Here is a 27,825-nt window from a genome sequence, read left to right as displayed (position 1 = left end):
AACCAGACATGCTATTTATATACCCCTCTTATACCATTACACAGTATGATGCAGTATAATTGATAAAACATAAGCATTTCCATTATTTTAAATTCAGGGCTTCAAAGCTAAAGATAAGAAATCAAACCAAAATCAATTTAAGTAGAATCACTTATCTTTTTGCATTCTTCCACCTTGTTTGATTGACTAAATACTGAGTAGGTCTGGCATAAATAACCATCTGGTGTGTCTTGGCCCTTAGCAGCTGTTCCTATTTCACAGTGATAACTTCCTGGTGAGAACCATTGATAGGGCAGGTTTTAGTTAGGGTTGCAGGTGTGTGGCTGAGTTAGTGCTAAAGAGCAAAACAAGAGAGTGAGTAGATTATAAAGGCTTCTCTCTCTTTCTTCTAAAGTTCTCTTCTTCCTTCACCTCTCAGGTTGGAAGGAAGTGAGTTGTGACTTTTCCTAAAATTCAGGTAAAAACATGTCTGGTCTGCTTTGAGGGTGGTAGTTCAACTTTGAGTCACCCAAGGCTAGTAAGGCTGTTTGGTTATAAGTGGTAGTTGTAAGTTAGTGGTGTCTCAGGTCCTAGTTTTTTTATGGTTTGTCCCCACAACTAATGTTTGTTTGATATATCCCAGGAGAGGTCCTAAAGATAATGAAATGCTGTTTTATGAGTGTCTGTAAGGGAATAGCTGTCCTTCTGAAACATGAGATTATGCTACTTGGAGCAAGAAGGCTGTGCTCTGTTTTGGGGGGCCTTAATGTATCAACTAAGGGGATTTTCAATATTGTTTATAAAACTTCAATGGGATAATTGACTATCAGTTAAACAAACCTGTTAAAAAAGCCTTGAAGAATGAAATGTTCTTGAGAGTGTAGAGTCTGGTGGACTATATGTTTCTGTTCTGTATGTGGTATGCTAATGTTTCTCTCAGCTGCTCTTCCTGACTAGTAAGATAATATATACAGGTTCTGTGTTGTTACCTATAATGCTGAGCTAAAACAAGGGGAGGTAGCTGCCTTTTCAGTAGGTTAACTAACGTATGCTTTTAGACAGCCATCTGTGATCACAAATAGTATTTTCTTTTTTAAAAAAGGAAATCTGATTGTCACAAGATGTGATGCATTGCAGAAAGCCTGTAGTTATCTAGTGATGTAATTCATATGAGCTATTTGCTTTTTATACTTAAACTAAAAACCATACCTCTGTCAAGTTAGCTAAAACCTTCAAACTGGACCTTAGGGCAACACTCAAGGCTTCTCTTTTGAGAGTGCTTGACCTTTGGGACCTGTCTCAGCAGCTCAAGGGCACGTGGGGCTGGGAAAAGGGTGCTCTGAAAATTTTCAAACAATCTACCTGGCTGGAATCCAATCACACTTTTGCTTCAGTATACAAACTTGGGTTTTATTTTAAGCTAGAGAAGTGTCGTGTGACTAGGGGGAGGTGGTAAAGGAGGGATTGCCCAAAACTTAAACCCTTGTCCGTCCTTTAAAAGATGCTATCTTGGCTCTTTTGTTGGCTTGGAAGTTAGTTTACACAGCATAAATTAAGGTTTTAAAAGCTAGGCATCTAGGCCCAAGACAATGTGTTATGTACATAAAACTTCAGTCTCCTGGCTTCCTTGGGTGCTCTTGATGCCAAGTTTGTGCTTCCTTTGAGACTCCTCTGTGCTAATTTATAAAATATTCACGAAATTAGATGTTATTTTATGTTCTTATTTCAGGGTTAGATGGTTTTTATCTGCTTTTTATGAGGGGATTTTTTTTTTAAGTTCAAACCAGTCTTTCCTTTCCTGTCTTCAATTTCTAGCCTCTGGGCTTCAGATGGGGAAGGTGAACAACTTGCATTTTATATTACATAATGTGGGTTTTGGCAGAAAGAATCAGGGAAAGATGATAGCATGGCCTGCCAGATGAAAACTATGATGCACTTGGCGGGGTTGTGGGGTTCTTAAAACTGCCTCAGAACTTTTCCCAGGTCTTCTAATACTGACCAGTTAAAGAGAGGCAGATGATCTGTGCCTCTGGATTTTTCCATTCTGGGATGTATACACTGGTGAAAAGGTTAGCACTTAGCATGATGTTTCTAAGCCCCTCTGGAAGGAGTGGGAACAGAGGGGGGCGGGACACTAGATTATGAAGTCACTTCCGGATTAAAATGAGACACAGTTCTCCACTGCAGCGCACTCCTAGTGCCTACCACTAGCAAGCAGCAGATAAACGCCTAACTTGAGAGTTAGCACACTGTTAAGAACAAGGCATACTCTATCTTCTCTGTCTGCAGAGCTCAAGCTGTTTTGCACATACTGTACCAAGGCAGTTGAGTATCTCATTCCAGGAAAACAAGGTTCTCGTTGGCTTTTTTGAAATTTGCTTTACAGTAAGTACTAGATTTGGTCTCCTCAGAAGACACAGTTGACAGAGGATAATTCTTCTTGAATTTAAAATTAACACACCTTGTTATTTGTATGAGTGGGAACTAAAACTTTATGCCTAACCTATTAAAATAGTCCTTTCAAGTGAAATTAGTATTATGAGAAATAATAATATAACAGTAGTTTTGAAACCTGCTTTCCTATGGATCCCAAAATAATCTGATCTTGTACTAGACTTGTTACTGATCTAATGACCATGTAGGTATGCTGGCTCATAGCAGAGAACTGTTCCTGGTATTAACAATTTGGGGGTCATATTTTTTGCTTTTTTAAGAAAAAAAGAAAAATTCTACCTCGATGGCAATACTGTTCAATAAAACAGATCTGATTTCTCCTCCATGTGTTCAGTCTAATTATATACAGAATACAGAACAGCTCTTTAGTTTCAAGAGCTATTTGAGAAGAGGCATGCTTTTGAATGCCGAATTAAAGAACAAAGGTGAAAATGTAAAATCTGTGATATGTCTGATGGGATGTTAACAGTTGCAAGTGCAGGGCATGGATGCTATTCTAGTAGTGTGCTGATAACAAGAGTAGTTACCTAGTTTATGACCTTTTATGAAACTCATGTAATACTTTATACCATGAAGAAAAGCAAGTTATCGGATTTTTTAGCAGGAAGCAGGGCAAATTGAGAATGGAATAAGTAATGCTTGATCGAATGAATGCACAAAAGAAATAGTTACATTGGTAAAGCAAGGAACTAATGTTAGAATGAGAAAATACAGTGCTTTTTGTCTTAATGGGGAGAAGAAAGCGAAGCTCTTGACTGAGTGTTTGTAACTCAATGATGAGCTAAGGAAGTGGGCAAGGACTTGAACTTTTGTAATCATGCTTGGTGATGGTCTTGCCTAGCTTAGTGCTGGTGTTATGCACACAAAAACACAGCCTCTGCCACTCCTGAGTACCTGCTTTCCCTGTCCAGCACAGCAACACTGCGCTGAAGACAAATCACAATGGTTGCTATGGTTGCTCCTTGCAGTACTCTTTAAAGATCCAAAACTGGTGAGAGGAATGAACCTTTTCTAGCCCTCTGGTACATGAGGAATCTGATGCACAGTGGCAGAAAATACCACTGTGAATATACACAAACTTAACAAGCACTATTTCAAAATAGACTTATGCTAAAACATTTTATTGGCAGTTGTAGGACTTCTGTGTGGTGGCTTGGCTGAGATGCATGAGGAAGGTAATACCAAGCTATTGCTGTGTGCTAGGTAAGACTGGCCAGCATGTGCTGTAAAGCTGCTTCTTAGTTCAACCTCTTTTACAGGACTCAGTTTGTGAAGGGGGGAGGTGGAGGATTCCTAGACTCTAGTGGTGCAGCACAACCAATTGTGCACTGTAAAACAAATGTGTTTTGGTTAAACCATGAAGGTATGCCTGTGACTACAGTACCAACGCTCTACAAAAAGACGTGAAAATGTAAACAGCATTAAATCTAGATACCTTCACTGAATACTATTTTTTTCCTCCAGGTTAGATGTATAATGAAGAACTTTGAACAAGCGGATATACAAAATTGCTAAAGATGTCTGTTCCAAGCCGGTGCTGTCCTATTATTAACCCTCCTCCACCAGAATATATTAATGACAAAAATAGTGGTTGTCAAACAAACCAGCTTCAGTATTTACAGAGGGTGGTCATGAAAGCCATGTGGAGGCACAACTTTTCCTGGCCATTTCTCCAGCCTGTAGACGCAGCAGCACTGAATCTTCCTGTAAGAACCATTTTAGAATTGGAGTAGTAGTATGTAAAGTATTACAGGACTTGTGAATTAATGCTAGTTTAAAAGAGTATTTTCTGATGCAACAGACTGGAAGACAACTTTTGCATATGAACTGCTTTCATCAATCCAAGTCTGCAAGAAAACTGTGGGTTTTCTCTGGTTCATACTATATGCTTCATCTATGTTAATTTGCTTTTTGACCTAGGACTGTAGTAAATCAGTATTTCTAAGGGATGATAAGAATGCTTAGACAGGCCTCTTGAAGTTTGTGGATGTTGGTGTTCTTTCTTGTCTTCTTTCTACCTCCCTACTGGTTTAGCCATATTTCTTAATGCTGCATATAACAAGTATTTTCTTTTCCTCTAGAGTTTTCTATTTTTAATAGGAGAAAGCCAGGCTCTTTCAATGTCAAATACTTTATGATGGAAAAGCAGATTTGATTGACCCTAAACCAAATGGGCAAATCTGGATCCAGTTGATGCATAGAAGTAATTACACTTGTACTTAATTTCAAATCAACTTAGTCATCTTGCTCTGAAGTTTTGAGAGGAATTAAATGTCTCTTAGGGAAGAAAAAGAGATACAGTGTTCTCATCATACCACAATGGTAGAACATTTTTTCCAGGAAATAGAAGCTCTGATGCTAAAATTCTTGTTCTGTATTGCCTTCTGGATTTTATTTATGTTACAATTTAATTGCAACAAAGTGAATTAACATAATGTCAAGTGACAAATTGTCTTAATTCAGGTATTTTTAGACTCCAGTTTTGGATCACACCAGCTTTTTCAGCCAAATGAAAACACTGGTTATTCACACAGCACTATTTCAAATTACCTAGAAGATACTGCTCTTGGTAGATAAGAAGAAAGATGTTAAATAAAACCATGGTACATTTCCTTTGCTTAAGCTGGGGGAAAAAAAAATCAATCGTATTTAGTTCTCCCAAATTTCCAAGACTAATGCTACAAAATCATTGGCTCTGTTTAGAGCCGACAAAAGCCTTTATCTGCAGCTGTTTCTTGTGACAAATTCATTTGGTCACTTTGTCCAAAAGCACTGTCAAAGTGACTCTATTTCTGTGTCTTTTCTTACCCTTTTTCTGTCTTGGAAAGAACTGTCACTTAAGGTTAATATTAAGGGTCATTCAATCAGAGTTACAGCAACATTTGCAGCTGGCCTCAGGCCAGTTCTGCCTCCCTGGATTTCAAAGGCAGCCACTTGACTTGTAAAAGTATGTGTTAGTTCAACTGCTGCACAATAACAAGCAAACCTCTGGCCCCATAACAAGGACAATGAAGGTATTTGCTTCCTTTGCCTCTCCCCTCCAAGTGTTAAAGATGCAAAATGGACAATACTTAATTATTAGGTGCATCATTTAAGTTTTCTTGGTTTTGCTTTGGTAAACTCAGTCTGCACTGATGTATTTAGCTTTTTTTTTAGTTCACTAAACCAGATGATTAGGACAGCTTTAGAAGACACTTGAAGTAGTAGTAACTCCACACAATTGCAATGTATATGTGAACTTAGCAGGTATATTCCTGTTCTGAGTTCTTAAACACACCAGCAGGGAATTAGCCTCGTGCTCTTAATCTCAAGCTTTTAGCCATGCTACTAAACTAATCGCAATAGTTCACATTCCAGCTGCCTTTGAGTCACATTGCCACATCTTCACTAGGCTAACCCTGAGAGGAGAGCCATTATAACCCAGGGGATGAAGTATTTGATTAGTAATTGTGAAAACTCGGCAGCTTCTTTTTGTCAGTGACTGACTCTTTGTCTTTGTCAGATTCTGTCTTTGTCTGCTTGTTCCCTCTGTTCTATAAACTGGAGTGCTACTTCAGGTAAATGGCTTTGAGATAACAAATGAGAAGTACATATACTGGTAGTAGTACCTATGAGAACTATAGCTCTGGATCCTATTGAAATAAATTCTTTGGGCCTTTGAATGGTTGATGTTCTATGAAAAAGCAAGGAGAAATTATGAGGTGAAGGTACTTCTGTGGTACCTATGACTATAAGGGAAAGTTTTCCTTTATATAAAATATTCCTTCCAACATAATACAATTCTTCTCTCTTGTAATTTAACTTTCATAACTAAATGTGTAAGAATCCTCATGTCCTAATATTAAAGATATGTGACTAAGTCTTTCAAAATGACAGGATTATTACAGTATTATAAAGAAACCTATGGACTTGGGCACCATTAAAAAGCGCCTGGAACACAATTACTACACAAAAGCAGCTGAATGCATTGAAGACTTTAAAACTATGTTCTTGAACTGCTACATATATAACAAGGTATGTGAAACACAACCTCTTACCAGCAATCGATTCTATTGAACAATGCAAACAAGTCTAAACCAAACAAATGGTTATTAAAGCCTGCACTAAATCAGTCAATGTCTGCACAATTTTTCTGGGAGGGAAAGTATTTTCCCTGAAATGGGGTGGGGGGTGTGGGGGTGCTACTAGGACTGACAGAGGGCACGTAAGCAAAGTCTACCCTGCTGTTACAACTACTGCACGCGTGGCCTTTTCTGCACAAGGATTCCACCTGCAAGATCTCTGGGCTTCAGTTGTGGAGATCATGAACAGCAAGCACCATGTAACTGCTGTACAAGTCTAAGACTAGCAACACTGAGCCATGCTCCACTCCTCCAGCAAGTTTAACTAACCAAACTTGAAGTGTGAGCATCTCCTTGTGCTTGGGTGTTTGTTGGCTGTGTCTTGGTATCTTTGAGATTGAACAGCTTTCTTCAGAACATAGGAATGAATAAGGGAGTTACAGATCTACCCCTTTTTCCCTTTGCTGTAGAAAGTATATGGATGTAAAGCAAGTAGGACTGTGCAATAGGTCAGTGGGAGAAAGAGTATTGCAATAATGAAGCAATTTGTATTAAAGTGAGTTGGGGGCAGGGGGCAGGGATAGCAAGGACTGATAGACCCCTCTAGTGCTGGTGGCTTGTTTCAATCTGTTGGAGCAGGATTCTGTAGACTGCTTATTTTACAAGGTAGCCCTCCATTACTGCAGCTTCTCCTTTACTCTGAATCCTACTGACTATATTTTGCAGCCAGGTGATGATGTTGTATTTATGGCCCAAGAACTAGAAAAAGTGTTTATGCAGAAAATAGCCCAAATGCCACCAGAAGAAAGACTAGTGATCCTCAACAGAGGAAAGCGAAAAGGAAAGAAGCCAGAAGGTAAGGCCTGTATTACATGTTAAATTATTAATATATTAAACCAGCAAAAGCTGGAAACATGGAATCTTCCATTGCTTGTCACAACTCAACCCTGGAGCAGTCAGGTGCTCTCCACTCTTAGCAGAACATATCAGACAAGTAATAATATTGCTATAAGGCTTTAGCAGATTTGGTGTAGCCATAATATTTTTTTATAGGTACTAGCTATGTTTCCCATTCTCTACTAAAGAATTGTGTTCAAGAGGGGGCAAAAGTCAAAATTACCAACTTAATCAGTAGTGTAACAGCATAGCTTCACAGGCAAACTTCTGTTGAAATGCAATGCTCTTGTCCACAAAAAGGACCATTCAACCAAAACACCTCAAACTTATGAGGAAATTGCTTGAAGTGATGTTGGGAAGCCTAGTTGCAAGGGGCCAGATGATTGACTGCAATTTGTTATCATCACTAACTTCTGATGTCTTTTTAATTGTTTTTATAATGTTTCACTTGTACAAAGCGCTCACTTCTAAATGTAAGCTCTCAACATTGCTAAAGAATAAATACCTATATTGATAGAATTGAGACTACGCCGTGTCTGGAATCACATGTGCATCTCAGTGGGTTAATTTGGAGACATCTGAGGTAGCATTCCAAATTGACCTGGAGGTACTGCTGTCGGTTGTTGGGGAAATGTTAGCTATGTCTTCAAAGAGCTGTGACACTCCTTCACCCTGATACCTCTTAATTACTTGACTTCTGACAGCCATGGAGCAGTAATATTGGCTAGCTCAGTTCTTACTGGCTCACTTAACAGATGCTTGTATTATTTAACTATGCAACTACACAGCTCTTCAGAGTCTCCTGATGACTTCATATGCTGTGATGTGGTATGGTGGCCCTTGTTGCTGGCAGTAGCCAAAACAAGTGTTTCTTCAAAACAGTATTACGGTTTGATAGATCTCTGTAGCTTTCTCCTCAAGGTATGTTTGAGGAGCAACGCTACGTTTCAGTGATCTGGTAGGAGGATATGGGAAAGCAGTGCATTTCTTGGTCCTCTAAAAAAAAAAATTAGGGGGTTAGGAGGAAGAGTGGGATACTCAGTTGACTTTCTGCTTTTACTAGCTTATTTAAGTAAAATCTCAAGCAATTCATTGCCTTGGCAGAATATGTTGATTGAACAGGTACAAGCGACTGCCAGAAAAGACTTCTGAGAAATGTGTTGGAAGCTGAGTTAGCTTTTTGGTTTGCAAATGATTGCAACAATTTGAGATGCTTTCATAACAGACTCTTCCTAGAATTGATGCTGTTTAAGTCCCCTCATTCCCTTTGCACACACAAATGTGCAGCCTGTACTAATTTTGAAATGTTCTAAGCACTTCTTTTTGAATTTCCCTTTATTTTGTTAAAAAAAAAAAAAGAAAAACAAACCAAAACCAAAAAAACCCAGCTGACTTCCGTTTCAGAGAACATCATGGTGTGGCTCAGTGTTGTGTTATATAAACTAATAGGTGTGAACTTCTATGGGAAATAAACAGAATCACAGAGCTGGAAAAGCCATTACTAATTTAATCAGCCAAATCAAATACAGAAAAAACTTGGTCTAAACTGTCCTCAAATCAGTGACAGAGATCTGTATTAGTGCTAAGCAATATACGCAGGTTTAAATATGTTTAGGGAACTTGAACCTTTGTGATGCAGTTTGCACCCTTTGCTGCTTGGTCTTCATGTGTCTGTAGAAAACAACTTGATTCTCTTCTTGGCAAGAATGTTTTTTCAATGTACAGGGTTTAGTGTGGTGTCTCTAACCTTCCCTGTGAGGTTAATCCACAGCTGTCTTGAAGCCAAATATACCTAACTTGGTACAATATTCTAGCTGAGGTACTAATGGTGCTGAATAGTAGAGGATACCCAGATTATGTGTAACAATGGTCTTGTTTGCATTCATTTGTATAGTTTGGATGTTGAAGAACGGTTCTGTTAACTGTTCCATTTGATTATGAAAGAAAGTAACTGCAACACTTAAGACCTAACTTTAAAACTTTCTGTTTTTAAAATAACCAGAAACACAGCAGCCCAACCCTGGGACTTCAAATGCACAAAGCACAGTGCAGGAACAAGCTGAAAGCAGTAAGCAGCCTCCAGTGAAGACTCAAGAGCTGCAGCAGGTTACACTAGCTCCTTTGTCTGCAGCTCAGCTAGCTGCTTTAATGCCAGCTGCAGTCCCTATAACAAAAGTAAGTTTCCTCAAATAACCTTCAGAAAGAAAGGTATTGAAATTGCTCCTCCAGGCGCTAACAGCAAAACCACAGGAGCCATGCTTATTACAAATTTTTTCAAAACCTCCATTGTGATAGAAGATAGTAAGAGATCTCTAAATCTTCTGGGTCTCTGCTAAATAACTGGGCCAGTACTAATCCTAGAAACTAAGCAGAAATTGGGATGACTTCTTGGTACATCTTTTCTTATAAATATGGGGTTTAAATGTAGTTATTGAAGAAACAAAGTGAACTTTAAGATGTTCATTCATGAAGTGTATTACTATACTTCTGCAGGCTTCACCTTAATGTAGAAACTGTTCTTCCCTTGAGGTGTAGATTGGTTTTAGTATTAAAATAAAGGTCTTTCTAAGTTTTATTTATTAACTTCTCACATTTTCAAGGAAAATCAAATACTTGATTCCCCAAAAATAGTGTGTGTGTTTAAATGCTGTGTAACTCACCTGGAAGGTGTTAGTAACTCACAAAAGCAAATTCTTGTTAACTCAAATCTGAATTGTATATGAACATCTGATGTTTTCATCAGATAAACACTCTTGTATTGACTTAGCTTTGGTTTTGCTTTTCTAATGAGGAATAGGCTCTCCTACAGTGTGTATTTACACTTAAGAGTCTGAATGCTGATGACAAAGCACACATTGTATTGTTTCCAAACTAAATACCACCTAGGTTAAAGAAAGAGATAAACCTTGTGCATAAAGCTGTTCAACCCGACTTCAAATGAATTGCACTAGTTTTTCCCCTTTCCGTGGCACTCGCCTTGTGGTAAGTTCATAACCTACCAGCCAGTTGGAGTCTTCTCAACTGACTAAAACCAGACCACAACCTGACCTGCCATACACCATGTTCCTTCCTTTACATCTAAGATTGAGCTTGGTGCACTGATCTTGTAAGGCCTTTGTAGGTTTTCAGCCTAAACTTGTGAAAATGCCACGTTTTGCTCTGACTTCAAAAGCTGCAAAATTTCTGACAGTTTTTGGATATTTTTTTTTCTTTGTGTAGCCTGAAAGCTGACCATTCTTTCACTGTTCTGGACACCTGTATTTCAGAACTGTGAAATTTTCTTTTCCTAGGCAAAAAAAGGTGTGAAAAGGAAGGCTGACACTACAACTCCTACTACTTCAACATTCATAGCAAGTGGTGAATCTTCTGCAACACTTAATGAAAAGAAAGCTGTTAAAACACGCGGAGGTGAAAATGAATGTATGATACAGAAAAAGCTTTTGAAGAGATACTTGCCAGATTCTCAACAGTCACCTGAAATTCTTAAAAAGATTAAGCTGTCAGAACAACTAAAACACTGTAATGAAATACTTAAACAAATGTTTTCAAAGAAACATGCAGCATATTCATGGCCTTTCTTGAAACCTGTAAATGTTGCATCTTTCTCACTTGGTGAGAACCAAGGGATCACCAAATGTCCTACAGACCTAGGAACCATTAAAGTAAGTCGGTTTCGGAGGGAACTGGAATATTTGTGTGCTTGCTTGAGTAACTTGTGTAATGACTGAGTTTTAATCGTGCTAGCTGAAAAGGTGTAATGAAAGCTGCTTCTCCTTTCAGAGAAGTAGTGGGCATAGAAACAACATACTCTCACCTCAACAAACTAAGCCACAGCTTGCTAAGGAAAGTCTTCTAAGTCTCATTGTGACTATGTGCATAGTCACAATCTACCTGTCTGTTGAACAAGCTAATACAAGTAATGAGGGAATTACCATCTCCAGGAAGTACTACCAAGCAGGCTGCCTGTTAAAAATCTTTCAATCTGTATACATGATGCCGTTGCTAATGCTCTATAAAACAAAATGTAATTCTGTAATGACAACTTTTGCTTCTCTGAATCTCAGTATCCTTGGTGAAGTGCCCTGGAACCTCAACACTGGGTATTTATGTGACACCTTGCACACTTTATGTGAAAATGAACAGAGACACAGTGTCATGAACTCTGGGTACATCTGTTTAGGGTTGAAGTATTTAGCCAGGTTAAGATCCACTTTTGTGGGGAGGGTTCAATTTCAATAGCTTATTGAATTATCTTGAAAATTGGCTTGTGCAATGTAAAGGTTATTTCCCAATTTCTAGCCCATTACTTTGACTCAAACAATTATGGAATAGACTTTGAATAAATACCATGCTTAGAATCTAAAACAAGAGCTGAGCTGACCAAATAAAATCACCCAAACATTGTTTTCTTGACTTAGTGCTACAAAGTAGTTACAGCAATTAGTTAGCAAATTTGTTTAACAAAGTAAGAGAATTTCCTCTTTTAATGGGACAAGGTTGACATGAGAAGCAGGTCTTTCCATAATGGTTCTTACAATATATGCTGTCTTGATGCAAGCTGAAACTGATACTGTATATCATAATTCTTGTTCCTCCTCTTTTTCTGCCAGTTCATGGCAATGCTCTCTACTCCTAAGCCCTAAATGTGCATTAATTTTCTTTTCCTCTAGAAGAAACTGGATAATTTTGAATACAGCGATATACAAGAATTTGCTACAGATGTTAGATTAATGTTCATGAGCTGCTACAAACATAATTCTCCAGACCATGAAATAGTTGCTATGGCAAGAAAACTTCAGGTGAGTTATCACTTAAGTCAGTCTTGGAAAAAAAAAAAAAAGTCAGACTGTAAGACTCCTTTGTGGTCATCCCTTGGCCTGATGTAGCATCTACTAATGTTACCAACTACTGTGGTGCTGTGTAGTTCTAGAAAACAAGCTAAAACTTCATAATGCTTTTAGAAGTCTGAAAGCATGTTGACCTCTCTGCTGTTCCCAAACTTAACTCTTTAGGATGTTTTCGAGATGCACTTTGCCAAAATCCCTGATGAACTTGTTGCAAGTGCTCCTCTGTCACAGCCTACAAGAGAAATGACAGAAGCTTATTCCAGTGAGAGCAGTAATGATGACTCTACAGAAGAAAAATCATTTGAAGAGTCTGAACAGGAAAGAACAGTGCACCTTGGAAAGCTGCAGGAGCAAGTAAGCATTAGTACTCAATGTGCATGACTTATGATCTCTCTGATAATGCCACTTGCAAATGTCCATTCTAAAACTAAGTACCAAGAATCAGTATTCAAAAGATTCTCTAGTAATTTGTTTTTCTTAATACAGAACTTCATTCCTGTTTGGAAACACCTCCAAACTTTAAGTGAATAGTGCCTCAGCAAATACAAACTGGTTTTAGTGAATCTAAATTACTTTTGCCTACCATTTCTTCAGACAACTCTCAAACTTTTTAAAAAAAGTGTTGCTGTGATATGTTCAGAGCACACAGATACTCCACAGGTAGTTTAGTGGCATATTCTTCCAACAATGGCATTTCCTTCGTACTGCTAAAGAGCTCTGTTCTTATGCTCTGTCTCCTTTGAGCCACAAAAGCAGGTAATTGAATTTGTACTTCATGCTGAGTTTTCTGAAGTAAATGGAAGGAATCTCATGCTGATGTGAAGCAGAGCTTTGCCTCACTGCCTGAGTGGAATGGGTCTTGCTTTTGCTTGAACATAATGCTTTAACCTGCTGCTGCTGTACCTATAAACTATAGGGAAAACTAGCATTTGTTCTGCTAGTCAAATGAGGGGCGGTTTAGTTTCCAGTATTTTAAGAGTAGCATATACATCATCAATTTATGAATATAGGTGTGAGGTCAACCAAATGTCTACAAGACAGCCTTTGTGATAGTGAAGAATTTCAGTGTCTCTGAATTCTATTTTCATTGTCTGTCCATCTTCGTTCTAATTCCCATGAGGCTTAACTTGTTAGGTCTTTCTCTGAAGCTGCTGGTATGTTCCATCTAGCTGGTTTATATTGCAAAATATTTGGGGTTTATGGATTGAAGATGCACAAGCCCAGTCCCACTAGCCTAATTCAGTAATGTTGTAGAGATCTAACCTAGTAAGGCACTTATGTGCTTCCCAAGCACTTGAAATTAAAGAGAGGCTGCTGGATACTCCTACAGTGATTTTTGCATTTTTATTCCTCACAGGATGCTACAAGACATATGCTGTTAGAAATGTCTGCATAAAATAAATAGCCTTACCTCTTCTATATCTGTAGTCTGTGACTAATATATAATATAGTAAGATGCTTGGAAAGTAAACCTAATTTAAAAAGCAAACATCCTATTAATATCAGCTCAGCTGCCACAAATCTGCGATATTTAGGACCATTTTATTATTCCTCCTATATTGCCAAAGATTATTGGCTTTTGTTTGTTTGTTTGCTAGCTTAAAGCTGTTAATCAGCAGTTGCGGGCTTTGACCAAAGCATACTTACCTAGACCGAAAAAGAAAAAAGGGAAGGATAAAAAGGAGAAAAGTAAGAACAAGGAAGAAGCTAAAATAAAAAGCCTGACTGAAAAGAAGAAAAATCTAAAGTACAAGAAGAAATCTAAGAAAAAGCTGTCTTTAAACATGTAAGTGTGGGGGACTTGCGTGGGTGTCAAATTATTTTTAAACTGCTGTTACTGCAGTATACTTTTTTCTTGCAGTCAATCAAAGAAAACCATGCAGCAGGTCTTGTTGGCACGTAAGTCAGAAGATGAAGATGGTGCCAAGCCTATGAATTATGATGAAAAAAGACAGTTGAGTTTGGACATAAATAAACTCCCTGGAGATAAGCTTCGGAAAGTAGTCCATATAATACAGTCAAGAGAACCTTCACTGAGTAATTCTGACCCTGATGAGATAGAAATAGACTTTGAAACTTTAAAGGATTCAACACTCAGAGAACTAGAGAAATATGTAGCAACCTGTTTGAGGAAAAGACCAAGAAAACAGCAGGGTATGTAGCATAAATGATGCCTACAAAAACAAAACCTGCTAGATTTGTCTTCTGTTTTGCTGCAACATTAACTTCTGTCTCACATGCAGCTAAAAAAACAACGAAGCCAAAAGAACAACTTGATTCTGAAAGGAAACAAGAGCTAGAGAAGAGACTACTGGATGTCAATGGTCAACTAAACCTAAAGAAGGAGAACGTAAAGTGTAATACTCTTATTTCTGTTGCAAATGAATAAAATTAAAAGTAGGATTCTCCCCTTGGGCTTCTGTACTGTTATGTAGCTGGGGACTCTCTTCTCAGAAGAGTTGAGTTCTTAGGCTTCCCATTGCTAGTCTTAAGATTCTTCCTATGCTGAGTGAGCTGAAGTCACAGCAGCAAATTTGGCCAGTTACTTGTACTGTCTAAAACATCTTCCTTATTCTTGCACCTAATCCTTTATTACAAGTAAAGATGATAATGGCTTCAGAGTTTAAGGGATGCTGAACACCTTCTCCCTTATGCTGACATGTGAAAACATGGAGGGGGAGGAGGAGTGTCCTACAGTATGTATTTGTTTGCAACTCACTTTCTGTGGCTTAGAGATTCAAGAGCAACAAACTAGTCATACTTGTTAGATTGCAGCCTCACTAATGCTCTCGTGGGAGCAAAAGTTTTGCATTGGTGACAGGTGTGCTGTGTTGTCTTAGTCTTAAAGAAGTGCCCTAGGAGAATCAATTCAGTTTTTTCAGGCAATAATGTGTTTCAATATCGAAGCTAGAAATTCAGTACATGCTTGAGCATATCTACACTTAAAGGTGGTTCTCATCAGGGACTGTCAACAGATAAGTGCAGCTGATGCTACCACTATAGGTCAAGCTGTTCCTTGTTAAACCAGTGAGTGCTATTATTGCCCTCTATTGGATATCTGTTAAGCTCCTATGTAAAACCAGTGAGCTGAAATGATAGAAGCAGCCCTACAAGACACAGGCTTGCATTCGGTATTAGTTCAGTCAACAGTCTTCCTGTCTGATACACATGAGGGCTTGAAAAGATTCTAGAAAGAAAAGCTTAAAGAAGCAGCTGAAATAAATTGCAAGGGATATGTTGTGGGGAGAGGGAGGGAACTGGCTAGGAAACCTTTACAACTAGCATCTGACTTCTTTTTAAGGAAGAGCTTAAGCTGGCACTTAACACAGACCCGTGTCCAGGGAAACAGGTATCCATGTAGCTTCTCATTTTCAAAGCTTCCATCAGAGCAACACGCTCTGAAAAAGCTTTTTGTCTGAAAAATCACTATAAACTGAGTTAAATCAACCCTGCAGATGCAAAATAGTCAGATGGTGAGGAGGTGGCAAAAGATGAAAATTCTGGAGTACATATGGCTTGGGAAAGAGAAGAGTTGGCTATAGGTAAAGACCTTAGCATGCAAGTCTGGCAGCAGCAACAAGCACAGAAACAGTCTCTTAACAGCAAGAAAACTTAGGGGGGAAACTCTTTGAATTGTGTCTTAAGACAGCACAGTTTTAATCTACTTCCGAACTGTAAGTTGTGTGATTACAGCTCCTCCTTGGCCATTTCATTAATTCAACTAGCCTGCTGATGGTGAATCTCCCTCTTCTACAAAGGTCTTGAATTCACTGCTAAATGGACAGTGGACAAGGAAATGGCAGAAGATGAATGGTTATATGCGAGGATAGATCTAACAAGGTTGATACTAGTGTTATATAGGAGGACTGCTCCACTGCAAGTTGTTCTAATTTTTTTTTTTTTTTCTCCTGCAGTTGAAAACAGTGCTGAGCCCAGTATTGGACCAAGCAGACTGAGCGATAGCAGCAACTCCTCAGACTCTGGCAGCAGTACTAGCAGTGATTCTAGCTCCTCAGATAGCAGCGACTGTGAATCGGGTCAGAAAGCTTCTTTTTGTCTTTGTGTAGGCAAAACATCTGCCTTCTCAGTTAGCATCTGCTGTTCCACACGCTTACCAAGGATTTCAGTTACCCTTGTAGGCTTGCTCCATGTTGAAGGCTCAATTCTAGTGCTATTAAATGAGTGTCTTAGTACTGAGTTTGGGGCAGGGGCAGCAACAAACACACAAACCTACAAATCCACTCAACTTATCAGTGAAAAACTTCAGGGACCAAAATCAGCTAGCAAGAGGTCTGTGTATCTAACCTGGAGACTTGACTACAGCCTACTCTTGTGGTTTTGAAAGCGTAATTTACTTTTTTTCATCTTCGGATCTGCAGCGTGAAGGGTGCCTTACCTTGTGGGTAAGGCTTAGTCCCTTAGCTGAGGGACAAAAGTACCAACAGCATTGACTGTAGAGCCAAAGTCTACACTGGTTCTTAAGATGTCTCAAGCTTGTTCAAGGGACATGACAGTGCTGCAGCATCAGGATATCAGAATGATGTTTCTCTCTGTGCACAGAACTCTTATTTAGTTTTCTAGGACAGAACAGATCTGCCAAACTAGAGGTCTACGATGTAGGTATCCGTATGAGGTAACAGTGTAAGGTGAGATGAGTGCTCAGCCCTTTGCAGTTGGGGGAAGTGAACACAGTAAAGTCATTGATGGCAGCAAAAACCTTGATCCTGCAGGAGAAGTTCTCTAAACACATCAAACTGAAGTCAAAGTATTCAAGATAACAATGTTCCTTTCACTGTGAGGTTTGGCTCTCTAGGTACAACTGCAACTCAATCTTGTATGTGTGAATAATGAAACATATGTGAATGACTTGTTTTATATTTTCCATCCCCCTCTTTCTGCCCACCTCGCTGTATTTGCAGTTACAGAAACCTACTCAAAACAGACTGGAGCCAGGCAGAACTGTCCAACTTCTGTGGAAAAGCCTAAGGTAAACTGACTGGAATGGATATTATATTTTTGGCCTGAACAAAGTTTTATGCTACATACAATGGCACTGGGAATGACATAACTTTATCAGGAAATAACGAATGTGGCTTGAATGCTGCTACTTCTGTAGGACTGATTTACATGGAGATAAAAAATTCTGCTGTTTGTTAAAAGTAGCTTATGTATCTGTATAAAAACTGATGTACTGGGAGAAGTCCTGAGGCTTTTACCTCTTAAAATCATCATAATTCTACATTAGGTGAAGGAGTAGGGAAAAAGTGGAAGAACTCTCCACACACCCCACCCCACCCACCCCCCTCCCCCCAAAAAATTTCCATGCTGACTTGATCTTTGAGCATGGAATTGACCTAATAAACAGTGCAAACTCCACTTAAATATTTTTCTTCCTATGTATAACCTCACTTCTACACCTGAAAATAAACAAATTGTACAATACACTAGTAATTTTCAGGGTACTTTATATTACTTATTACTATGGTATTATGAGCAACAGTAGTTTAATCTAGAATAATTTTGAATGCCTGTAAGATTGAATTGCTCTATTCTTGTATATACAGTGGGTGTTAATTCTTGTCAGGGTTAGCTGCCTTTCGCAATTTCCCTTGAAGCTACCAGTGATAGAGACCTCTGATAGCAAAGCAAGATCACAGCAAAGCCTTCATTCTTCTTACAATAGACTTGCTTTCACTTAAAGTGCTTAGTTGGATACAGGAAACTAGGCTGAAAATTTGTTATTCAGCTGCTCCTTCTGCATCTTCATAAGCACAGGCTGAGGGGAGGGATTATGCAACACACTTTTTGGTTTAAAAAGGTCCAGCCTCTGCAGTGATGGAATGACAGCAATAAACTTGAGAAAACAGGGTACAGGAATTAAGCTTTGTTTAGCCAATTCTAACAGCCCCTAACTGATTTTGAGTTACAACAAACATCAGGCTTCAAATCCTGATATTGCATTTTGTTCTTATGGGTTTTCTGTATCTGTCAGATCAAGGCGGTGAACTTTACCTTATGGAGTTTTGTCACCTAAACTCTTAGAAAAGGCCAGATTGGTATCACAATAAAGGACTACTGAATTCTATAAACAATAGAAATGTGGGTGGTGGTGGGGAGAGGGAATCAAATAGCTATAAAACCTGAGATTTGGCTATATTAACTACTGCAATCTCTTTCTAGAGAGTACCACCGTGTCTACAGAGGACAACCTCCAATGCTGTTCTGCAAGCACAGCCCCCATCTCTTACTAGTAGCTTGCAAATTTGTGGATCATCTGAACTGCAGCAGCCACCTGCCGATGTACTGCAGGGGCTTCAGCCTTTACAGAATAAATCACTTAAACCATCAGAACAAAATGCCCAGTATCCCCCAGGTAACATTTTTCTGGGAAGAATCATGGCTTTACTTGACTGCTAAGGAAAGAAGGCATGGCAGGACTAATGTTTGTATTACCCCAATAAGCTTATCAAGGGGGTAATAGAAAAAGTTCTTGCAGGGTATGGGTTATAAAGAGCACGATGTAAATAAAAGTGTGGCAGCACTGAGGATTGGCTAGCATTTCAGACTGCTGGGGCACCTGTGGGGCAGGATAGTATTAAAAGAGGAGGAAGTGTTTATGCCTCCCTCTGAGATGGAAAATGATACCTTAATGAACCTAGGGTTATGGGAAGTACTGAACACCTTAAAGCAGGAACTAGATGCTTAAACCCATCACCACTACTCAGGTTTATGTATGAAATACCTATTAGCTGACTTCAAGACTTGGTGCCATAGGCACTCTGAATGGATTGCTGTTGGCAGAGAAAAAAAATTATGTTGCTTAGGAACTTGATCCAAGGAGCTATTCTTTTCCCTCCCTCACTTCAAAAGGTCTAAACTTCAGATGCTTCTGAGTTTTTGGTAAAAGACAGCTTGAGCTAGTAGCTGATTAACTGAGAAATCAATTTAAAACTAATTAAAAACAACTGTCTCAAATCATGCAGCTAGGATACATATCTTTATATCTAGTTAATCTACAGATCTAAAAGGTGACCTAATTTTGAGATGTAGGACTGCCCTTTGCATGTTAGGGGAAATCACACACTGCTTCTTTCTCAGGTGTATCTGCTCTGCATGATGCTCCACACCAGCACACCCCTCAGAGTGCTCCAAGGACAGATCAGTCTTCTGTCACCCAGTGCACACGTGCTCTCCCAGAGGTGAATACATGCTTCTCCCCAATGAATGCAATATTCCAGGCTTGAATTTGGTGCAACAAAGGCCACCTAAGGTTTACAACAAGAGTTATCTAAAACCCCACTAACAAAGTGATTCCTATCCTTTAATAGGTCATTAATTCATTGCCTGTTGGCTGCAACACAAAAGGAAAGAGTTTGGCCGATCAATATATATCAACTTTATGATGTCCTATAAAGCTTATTTTATTTCTTTTCAGTGCTATAGCTTAAACTTAAGTAATACTTGCATGCTTACAAGCTAAAAGCCCACCCTGTAAACCTTACAGTTTCACAAAAGAGGTGGGCATCTTACACTACATATTCCTGTTTTGGAGAAGTGTATTGCTTTTTTTTCCTGTTCCTAAAGCCACAGAAACTGGGGCTTTCAGGGTTGTAGATGAGATTGTGAAATATTTAGTCACTATTGATTTGCCTTAACACGTTCTTGGAGAGTATCCTGGTTAGAAGGGCCTCAGTTACAAAGGAAGTTATTGATGTTACTGGAGCAGCATGATCTTAAGCATGATCTATCTTAAGGTGTTTATCTTTCTCAACATGGTTTCAAACACACCTGTTACAGCCAGGTTTTAATAGCTTTTATTTTTGGAAATGGATAGAAACAATCTCTTGAATCTATGAGCACAAGAAAGGAATAAAAGCAACTTATCCTTGGCCATTTGCATCCACTATCCAAGACAGTAAGTAGTAGATGCTATGAGACTCAGGTTTATGCAACTCCTTCCCCAGTTCAAGGGGATTACTACACAATCTGGCATAGAGAAAAACTAAGCCTGAAGTGATGCAGCTGCCCTTCACTCTGATCCATAAAGACAGAGTGGAGCAACTGGTTTTACAATAAAAGCCAACTTCTATGATGTTGTACTATGTCAGGAGTCAAAGAGCTTGTATCAGCTTCTTGTTCTACCCACTCCACCACTTGGAACCTCTGAGCAGTTCATGATCTAAATCCAAAGTGTTAATGTAAGAACATTCTCTGACTGCCACAACATGAACGAAATCTAATTCTTCCCTGGTGTTTACAGAAGCTAGACCTGTGACAATTTGCTGCTCTAAGCTTCTAAATCTTTAATTCTGCTGGTGTATAAGAATCCAAATGTTTAGCACTTCAGAACATATTTTGAAGTCTAATTTCTTTTCTAGGTATCCAACACAACTTCCCAGGTTGACAATGCTGATTGGAATAAACAAGCTGAGAAAACAATACATCTAGACAAATCTAATAAACTTCAAGCCAGTGAGATAACTGATGATTCAATATCCATAAGTCAAGAACAAAGTATGTATACTCATAATAAACTGTAACTGATATCAGGGGTGCAAAGTTAGAAATGTATATGAACTTGGTTTAAGGAAATAAAATGCTGACCATGTACATTAATCAGTTTGCAGAATAATGGAAGGGATGCAGTTTCCCCTTGTTCTTTCTGTTTCATTTTGATTTGCTGCTTTAAAAAAAAAATAATGAAGAGCCAAGCATCCATTTAACTTCTGTGTTAAAAAGTAATTTCCTTTATGTATTTTAAGAACTTAACTTTCTGATTTAGTACTAGATATAAGTAACCCAGTGTTCCAGGAAGTCTGAGAGAACCAATGCTCCAGTCTGTCAAACTTCACTGGCCTTTAGGTTGTCTTCTGATGAAGCTTCGTGGAGCTCTTTTTCCCAGGGCACTTTGTATTTTGAGTCACCATCTCTGGCTCTTGGTGACAAGGATCTGACAGTAAAGCAATGTCAAACAGGCCTCCATCATGGAAAAAACTTGAAATAATTACAAGAAGAAAGGTTCCCTGAAAGCTGTGCTCCATGCAGAGCTGCATCAGACTTCATATCTATTTAAAAGTAAAGAATTCTGAACTGGACACTGAATACCCGTGCTAAGTGTAGTGTTACCAGACATGATTGTTTAGGTTCTTCCTTTACTTTTTTTCTCTCTAGACTACCTGTGTAGGCTTGAACAGGGCAGGGAACAAGCTTCTGAAAACTTGATGAAATTAAAAGGCACAGCCTTATCACTGATGAACTCTGATTTTTGCCAAAGAATGATGCTGGGTTCTTGACTTGTATTAAAGCAACTCTAAAAATGGAAGTTTAGTTCTCCAAGATGTTCTATGTGGTATTTTTATGGTCTTAACACACCTACCCATACACATACTGACCCCTTTCATTGAGGCTTGCTGGAGTTGGTACGTGGTTTGCATAGTTTCAGGTAATAGTCTTTCTTACAAAGTTTTGAGGTGCCTAAACTGGAATTCCTGTCCTGCATACTGCTTGACTGGAACTATCAAGATCCTGGTGTCACCTTAATACATTAAAGGTCTGCAAAAACAAGCAGGAATAAAACAAGTTCACTGTTCTAATAGTCATAGAAAAAAGCATAGCCAAAACAATTGAGAAAGCTTGCTCCCTTCTGTGCTTGTTTAATGCTTAGTCTTAACTTTCTATTCCTAACCTTCATTTAATTTGTACTGTTTCTGTTTTCTCCCCTTTTTTAAGGGACAGTTGTAGAGGAGCTCCTTTATTTAGCATGGGAACTATCCAGTAATGAGACTGCCTTTGAGTATACTTGAACTTTGGTATTATGTTGTATAGCAGAGTTATTAACACTGTTACATGAGCATGGTTATCTGCCCCCTTCCATAATACAGTGGTGTTTGACTGTTCCTGCAATGATACATGCCCCAGTTGTGCTCAGTGTTATCTTAGCCTTTCCACTACTAGCTTCTGTAGAAAATTGGAAGGAGTTATAGGGAAATACAGGGTTATGGCACTTTTTATTTTAAACAACAAGAACTTTGTTATCTGGAACTCATAAAGCCTGCAATCTATTGATATGAAGTACAGAGAGTGCTTAGTACTGTATGCACCTACTTAGATCAAACTAGCCAAACTCATTTTTTAATTGGATGCTTAGAGCAACTTGTTGAATTTTGTAAAGAATCCCACTGTCTTAAGCATTTCTGTGAGGTTACCTGCATCTCTGAAACACGGGTTCTTGATTTTACACTTGTGACACCTGTGATGGTATGGGTGCAGGCTTGGTGTATTGCTGAATTTAGTGGTGACTTGAGAAGCTTGATTTATGAAACAGGTAACCACAAGCTTCCCTTCAGATAAAAAAGCAGTGTCCCTCTATGAGAGGTTTTGTGAAGGTTCGCATTGCTATAAGTATCCTAAAATGCATGTTTCAAGGCTCACGACTGCAAATACTTTTGACACAGCCTCATATTCCTATATTATATCTACAGGTGTAAGACAGGCATGTCTATAAACTTAAATTAAACTTAAATTTGCTTCACGTAGATCTTTTTGGTGGGTATAACAGGTTGATAAAATTGATCTTAACAACAAGGATAGATATTTTTGGGTATATGAAGCTCTTGCTTTACTTTGGTGTATTCATTGCTCAAGACTCTCAAGCCTGTATGAAGATAAATGACTGATGAAAGATAGATGCCTATTGTATTGAGGGACACCTTAATACAAGTTTCTCAGAACTTGATCTAGGTAGACTTTGCTTAACTGGACCTGGAATCCATGCGAACAAAGACATCAGGACTTGGAACCCTCTTCATTAGTACTTCAGGGTACTATTGGACATAAAAAAGCTTCAGAGGTCTTTCATCCTGTTTTATCCCACTATATAGTAGAACCTCTTTCCTGCTTACTTGCAATTATACCATCTTACAGGCAATGCATGGGGGCAGAGGGTACAGACCAGGCACTGTTCTTGTCTTGACTTCTGGAGGCTGTGAGGTCTTTCTGAAAACCCTTTTTATGATGAGCTGACAGAGGGTTTGATGCTTTGCCTTCAGCCTTTGAGATTCAAACATCCTTTATCCTTTGCATAAAAAAACCCCCAAAACCCACCAAATAACAACAACAAAAAAACCCACAGCATGTTAAGTTTCTTATTAAACATTTACTTAAATACTGAAACGTCTCAAACTGCAGTAGAGGATCATTGCTGAACGTCATAAAATGTCTGTGTTGTATATATCCTGTTCTAAAATAGTGGCTTTCTCATAGTACACCTAGATTTTCATTCTAGAAGCTCTTTAGAAAGGGAATATAACGAAGTAATACAGAAGATTAAAAAATAACAACCCACTCTACCCTACAATAAGTAGTTTTTTTAAACACTTGTGATATTCTGGCCAGTCCCTAGTAGTACAGAAGTCTATTTTTAGGCTTACCAATAATGACTATAGGAAACTGCATCTGTTCCTGCATTTAAGAAGATTTTTTAAATCTTAAAATGTTTGGGGAAAGTGTTTTTCACACAAAACATGTGGATTGTCAAAATAGCACTTCCACTTTACCTGTAGAACTGCTGGGGGTTCTTACCTCACAAGTTAATAGTGATTATATAATAATAAAAGAGGTAACAGCATGGAGTAGTAGTACATCCCGTAGGCTACTGGAAATACGATGACTAGTCCTTACCAGTTGACCTATTTGCTCATTAAAAAAAAAAAAAAAAAAAAAGGAAATAGGCTGGAAAGCTTTAGGCAAAACAAGTTTATACAATGAATGATGTACTCTTAAATAATTTGGAATTAAAGCGGAAGAAGGCTGATTGGGGAGGTGACAGGAGAGGACCAACTGCTAAGGTGCTGTGTTGAGACTTTCTGACCAAATACTTTGGCATTCTGCTGGGGCCTCTCCTAGAATTAACCAGGAGTTAATTTCTCAGCTATAGTTGAGCTTAACAGTTCCTTTCCCTGCTTCAAACAGCAGAGAAGTGGTCCGGTTCAACTTAAGCTTAGGAAATGTTTGAGAGCATTTCTGTCATTCTGAACCTAATAATAAGAAAAAACTGCAGTGTAAATTCTTAAGCCCCTTCCCAGAGTGGCTAATTTTTTTATTGCTTAGCTTTGAGGAAAAGAATCCATAAAATCAACGTGAGTGAAAAATCTTTTTTATTCTTCCATCAGGTTATTGTATACCTAATGGTAAAAACACGCTAGAGCCAAAATCCAAAATTATTCCAAGCAAGGTAAGTGTTGCTCAAACCTTATTTGAGAAGAGCTGGGGTATACTTACTAGGATCAATAATTCCCTGTCCTGGGATCTGCTCTAAAAATTTGGTCTCTTATGATTCAAGTATCTGATTGGTCTTGGGCATTCTTATAACCTGTACAGATTTATCTCATTTCTAGTACTAAAAACAAATACAGAAAAAAAATATCTATGGGTTCTGATTATTTCAGAAAGTAAATTATATAAGATTAAGTGAAAAATAATATATCTATGTTATCATCAAAAATATGGCTTATATCATCTAGGTTTAATATTTGAACAAGGAACTAGTGTTCCTTGATCTAGTTTTAATATTCAAGCTATTAGTGTGCTTTTCCTTGCTTATCCAGTAACAAAAATAAGGCCAGTGTGGAGTATAACCTTAGGTACTATTGAAAAATCTGTTCTGAAACAGGGCAATGCACTTCTGATGACATTATTAAAACTGGGAAATAATCTGAAGAGTTTTATGAAAGTTAAGCAAAGTTTTTTCTAGCATGCAATAGATTATCTTAAATGGAGGAATAGAGGAATTTTTTCACCTATAATTTAAATTACTCTGGGGTAATCAGCTATTTGAAAGCATCAAATCAAAATCATTAGTCTAAATAATTGATCACATCAGCCTCTAGACCTAAAAAGTTCGTATGTAGTCTGTTGAATTAGAATATTTCTAGGATTTTTCTGTAGGCATTTTATCCATTTATGAAAGCCATTAACTAACCTATTGAATTCAACTCCAAAAATATGTATTTCCTTCATAAACACGTGACTTTTTAGTGGAAGCAGTACTTAAGAATATTGGGTTTATGCTGTTTTGCACTGTGAAGAAAATGCCACTATAGAGGTGGGGGGGGGGGGGAATAACACGGGTTTTTAAAACAAAATCCACAAGCCTAATACAAAGCTATTGTTATGTAAAGATTATACCTAGAAATTAGATAGAGGTTCTTTATAATGAAATATTATCAATGGACCCTGCATAAGCTCAGTCTTGTGAATTCATGTTTTCTGGAATTAAAAAATGGAGAGGTGGATGTAAAGGATTGGGTAAGAATAGATACAAATGCTAATGATTTCTGCCATATTGCTAAAGAATCTCAAAGTTGATGAGAAAACATATTGAAGACTTTATATTGCTGTATTTGCACTAATATTCTGCCAAAGTACAGATATTTTGTTGTAGATATTCCCCAATAAATCCAGCCAAAACAAGATTGTGCTCATGCAAGAACTAAGCAGAGAATGGATGATCAGTTGTATTTTTGCCTCTTCCATATCTTCCTTTTTCTAATAACTTCAGGATACAGGATTTAAGAATACAGATTCCTGGGTAAGCTTATGTAAAACAATGATGCTTCCAGCGCCAATAAAAGCATCTGCTGACAGCTTCAAAGAATTCAGGAAAGCAGCATTAAAGAGGAAGAGTGAGCAAGCGCAGGAGTTAAAAAGGGCTCTGGTACAAGCTAGGATGGAACCACAAAACCATCCGCAAAAACCAGACAGGTTTGTAACCACATACGTTTAAATATTATTCTTCCCTAGCTGTTTGCAGCCACTGTTTTAGTGAGTGCCCACATATGTATCCCAGTCTGAGGTCTATTCTGTTATTCTGCTGAGTGGGATAACTGACTGCCTACTAACTACTGCATTGCAGAAATATCTTAGATTGCTGTTTGCCACATTTTGGAACTCTGTTTTCTGTAATATTTCCCTCTTCAGGAGTCTTGATTTTTTTTGTCTGTTTGACCCTGTGGAAGATTAGTCTGAGCAGGTTCCTAAACTCTCCTGCTCCTGCCCGTCGCCGGCTGTATTAGATTAGGTCACTTGTTTGGAGTGTATTATTTTGATAAATAGAGCATTTGAGAGACTGAAGAGTACACTTCTTGTTCAGAACATATGGTGAACAGTCCAGGCACCTTCAGCTACCACCGGTTTCCATGAGGAGGAAGCCAGGCATGTAGTTGTATGGAATAAGACATGATGCTTGCCTGAAGTTAGTGAAACCTACCTTGGATAATGAGTTGAAGAAGGTAGAAGCAAAATATCATAGGCCCATAAAGTAACAGAAAATTAAGTGTGTATGTTTTTCGGAGAAAGTGTATGTAGGTTTTGCGTAGCATATATATAAATCCTGTATGCATACAGATTGCAAATGGAAAGTGGGAAACCTTAACCTACCAATTGCATGCACATACCTCTTGCAAAGGGAAATTGCTATGAATCAACATATAAAACAGAACCGCAATTTGAGTGGTATGCACTGATTTAAATTACTTGCAGAATTCTGTTAAGGTGCAAAGGCTCATTACAAAGAAAAAGAAGAAACAACTTTTGTCCTATACCAATCTCTTCTCCTGTCTTTAAAGGGGCCATGAATATACAGGATTGGGTGCCACAGCAGTGACAGACCGTGAGTCTCAAAAAGAAGAGCGTAAGAGTGAACAACTGCCCAAAGCTCAACAACATACTCTTGTTCAAGACCGTAACTTGGCTAGAAAAATGGAACAAGAGCGCAGGAGGAGAGAAGCAGTAAGTTGCTGACGCTTGCCAGCTGATTTTGTTTTGACTTTAGTAGAGAATAAAAAATGTTAGTTCAGGTCCTTTTTTTAAAGGACCTGAATGACTGACAACAACAGAACTATGCTACCTGAAGAGTTAGTCCAGAAATTAGGAAACTCAAAGTAGGTATTCAAGTGAGGTAATATGGAAAACTATCTACTTGGTCCTATTACTCCCATAAGCTTAGAATAATTGCATGGCAAAAGCAAATTTTAGAGTCCCTGCCTTCTGAATAAATTCAAACCTCAAGTCTTGCAAGCTGTCTACCCTCCTTAACATATTCCATGTCAACAAAAGTGCTAGTCATACTGTTCTCATCTGAAATACCAAAAGTGAGCTTTTTTAAAACTTACTAGTTTTATTGGCATAGGTAATGAATGTTTTTAATTGCTACTTCTTTTTTAAGATTAAACAGTTTTAAATATTCATAATATTGTACAATGGAATGTAAGACCTGCAATATGAGATCACGCTAGACTCAGCTAAGGTCTACTGAAGCTTTCATTCTGTTCAGCTCTTCTCAGAGGGGGCTTCAACAACCTGTATGCTCAAACTTGTAATAACAGAGGAAGCATACACTTTAGGGGAAGAAGCTTTGTAGCTTTTTTTAAAATCTCTATTAATTATTTGACCTGCACAGTGTTCATTAATGTCTGACTGCTCTGAAAATGCACCAATTTGCTTTCTTGCAGATGTCCTGTGTAATTGATCTCTATCTACAGAGAGATATTATGGAAGCTTTTGAAGAATATCTTGAAAGCTGTAGTTAA

At 38.3% G+C, this 27,825-nt stretch overlaps 1 protein-coding gene across 1 annotated transcript; it reads left to right on the top strand.

Annotated features, from left to right (window-relative positions):
- Window positions 1-3,941: 3,941 nt before the first annotated feature.
- BRDT (bromodomain testis associated) lies at window positions 3,942-27,825 on the top strand. Its single transcript, XM_027786567.2, has 19 exons — window positions 3,942-4,139; window positions 6,310-6,447; window positions 7,221-7,350; window positions 9,394-9,566; window positions 10,682-11,053; window positions 12,062-12,190; window positions 12,404-12,592; window positions 13,837-14,024; window positions 14,100-14,392; window positions 14,482-14,595; window positions 16,153-16,275; window positions 17,164-17,225; window positions 18,419-18,611; window positions 19,337-19,437; window positions 20,617-20,752; window positions 24,409-24,470; window positions 25,797-25,999; window positions 26,863-27,025; window positions 27,748-27,825. The coding sequence occupies exons 1-19, from the start codon at window positions 3,951-3,953 to the stop codon at window positions 27,823-27,825; spliced, it is 3,036 nt and encodes a 1,011-aa protein (XP_027642368.2). The 5' UTR covers window positions 3,942-3,950.

The sequence above is a fragment of the Falco peregrinus genome, chromosome 10 (assembly GCF_023634155.1).
Source record: "Falco peregrinus isolate bFalPer1 chromosome 10, bFalPer1.pri, whole genome shotgun sequence".
NCBI classification, from domain to species: domain Eukaryota; kingdom Metazoa; phylum Chordata; class Aves; order Falconiformes; family Falconidae; genus Falco; species Falco peregrinus.
This window is presented reverse-complemented; position numbering and strand designations above follow the sequence as displayed.

What these genes read in the sequence shown, in the direction of transcription:
- BRDT (XM_027786567.2), top strand. Translation starts at nt 3,951, where the DNA reads ATGTCTGTTCCAAGCCGGTGCTGTCCTATTATTAACCCTCCTCCACCA. An exon ending in AAAAGGAAAGAAGCCAGAAG is followed by an intron (nt 7,351 to 9,393) that starts GTAAGGCCTGTA and finishes TAAAATAACCAG; the next exon opens with AAACACAGCAGCCCAACCCT. An exon ending in ATCCATAAGTCAAGAACAAA is followed by an intron (nt 20,753 to 24,408) that starts GTATGTATACTC and finishes TTCTTCCATCAG; the next exon opens with GTTATTGTATACCTAATGGT.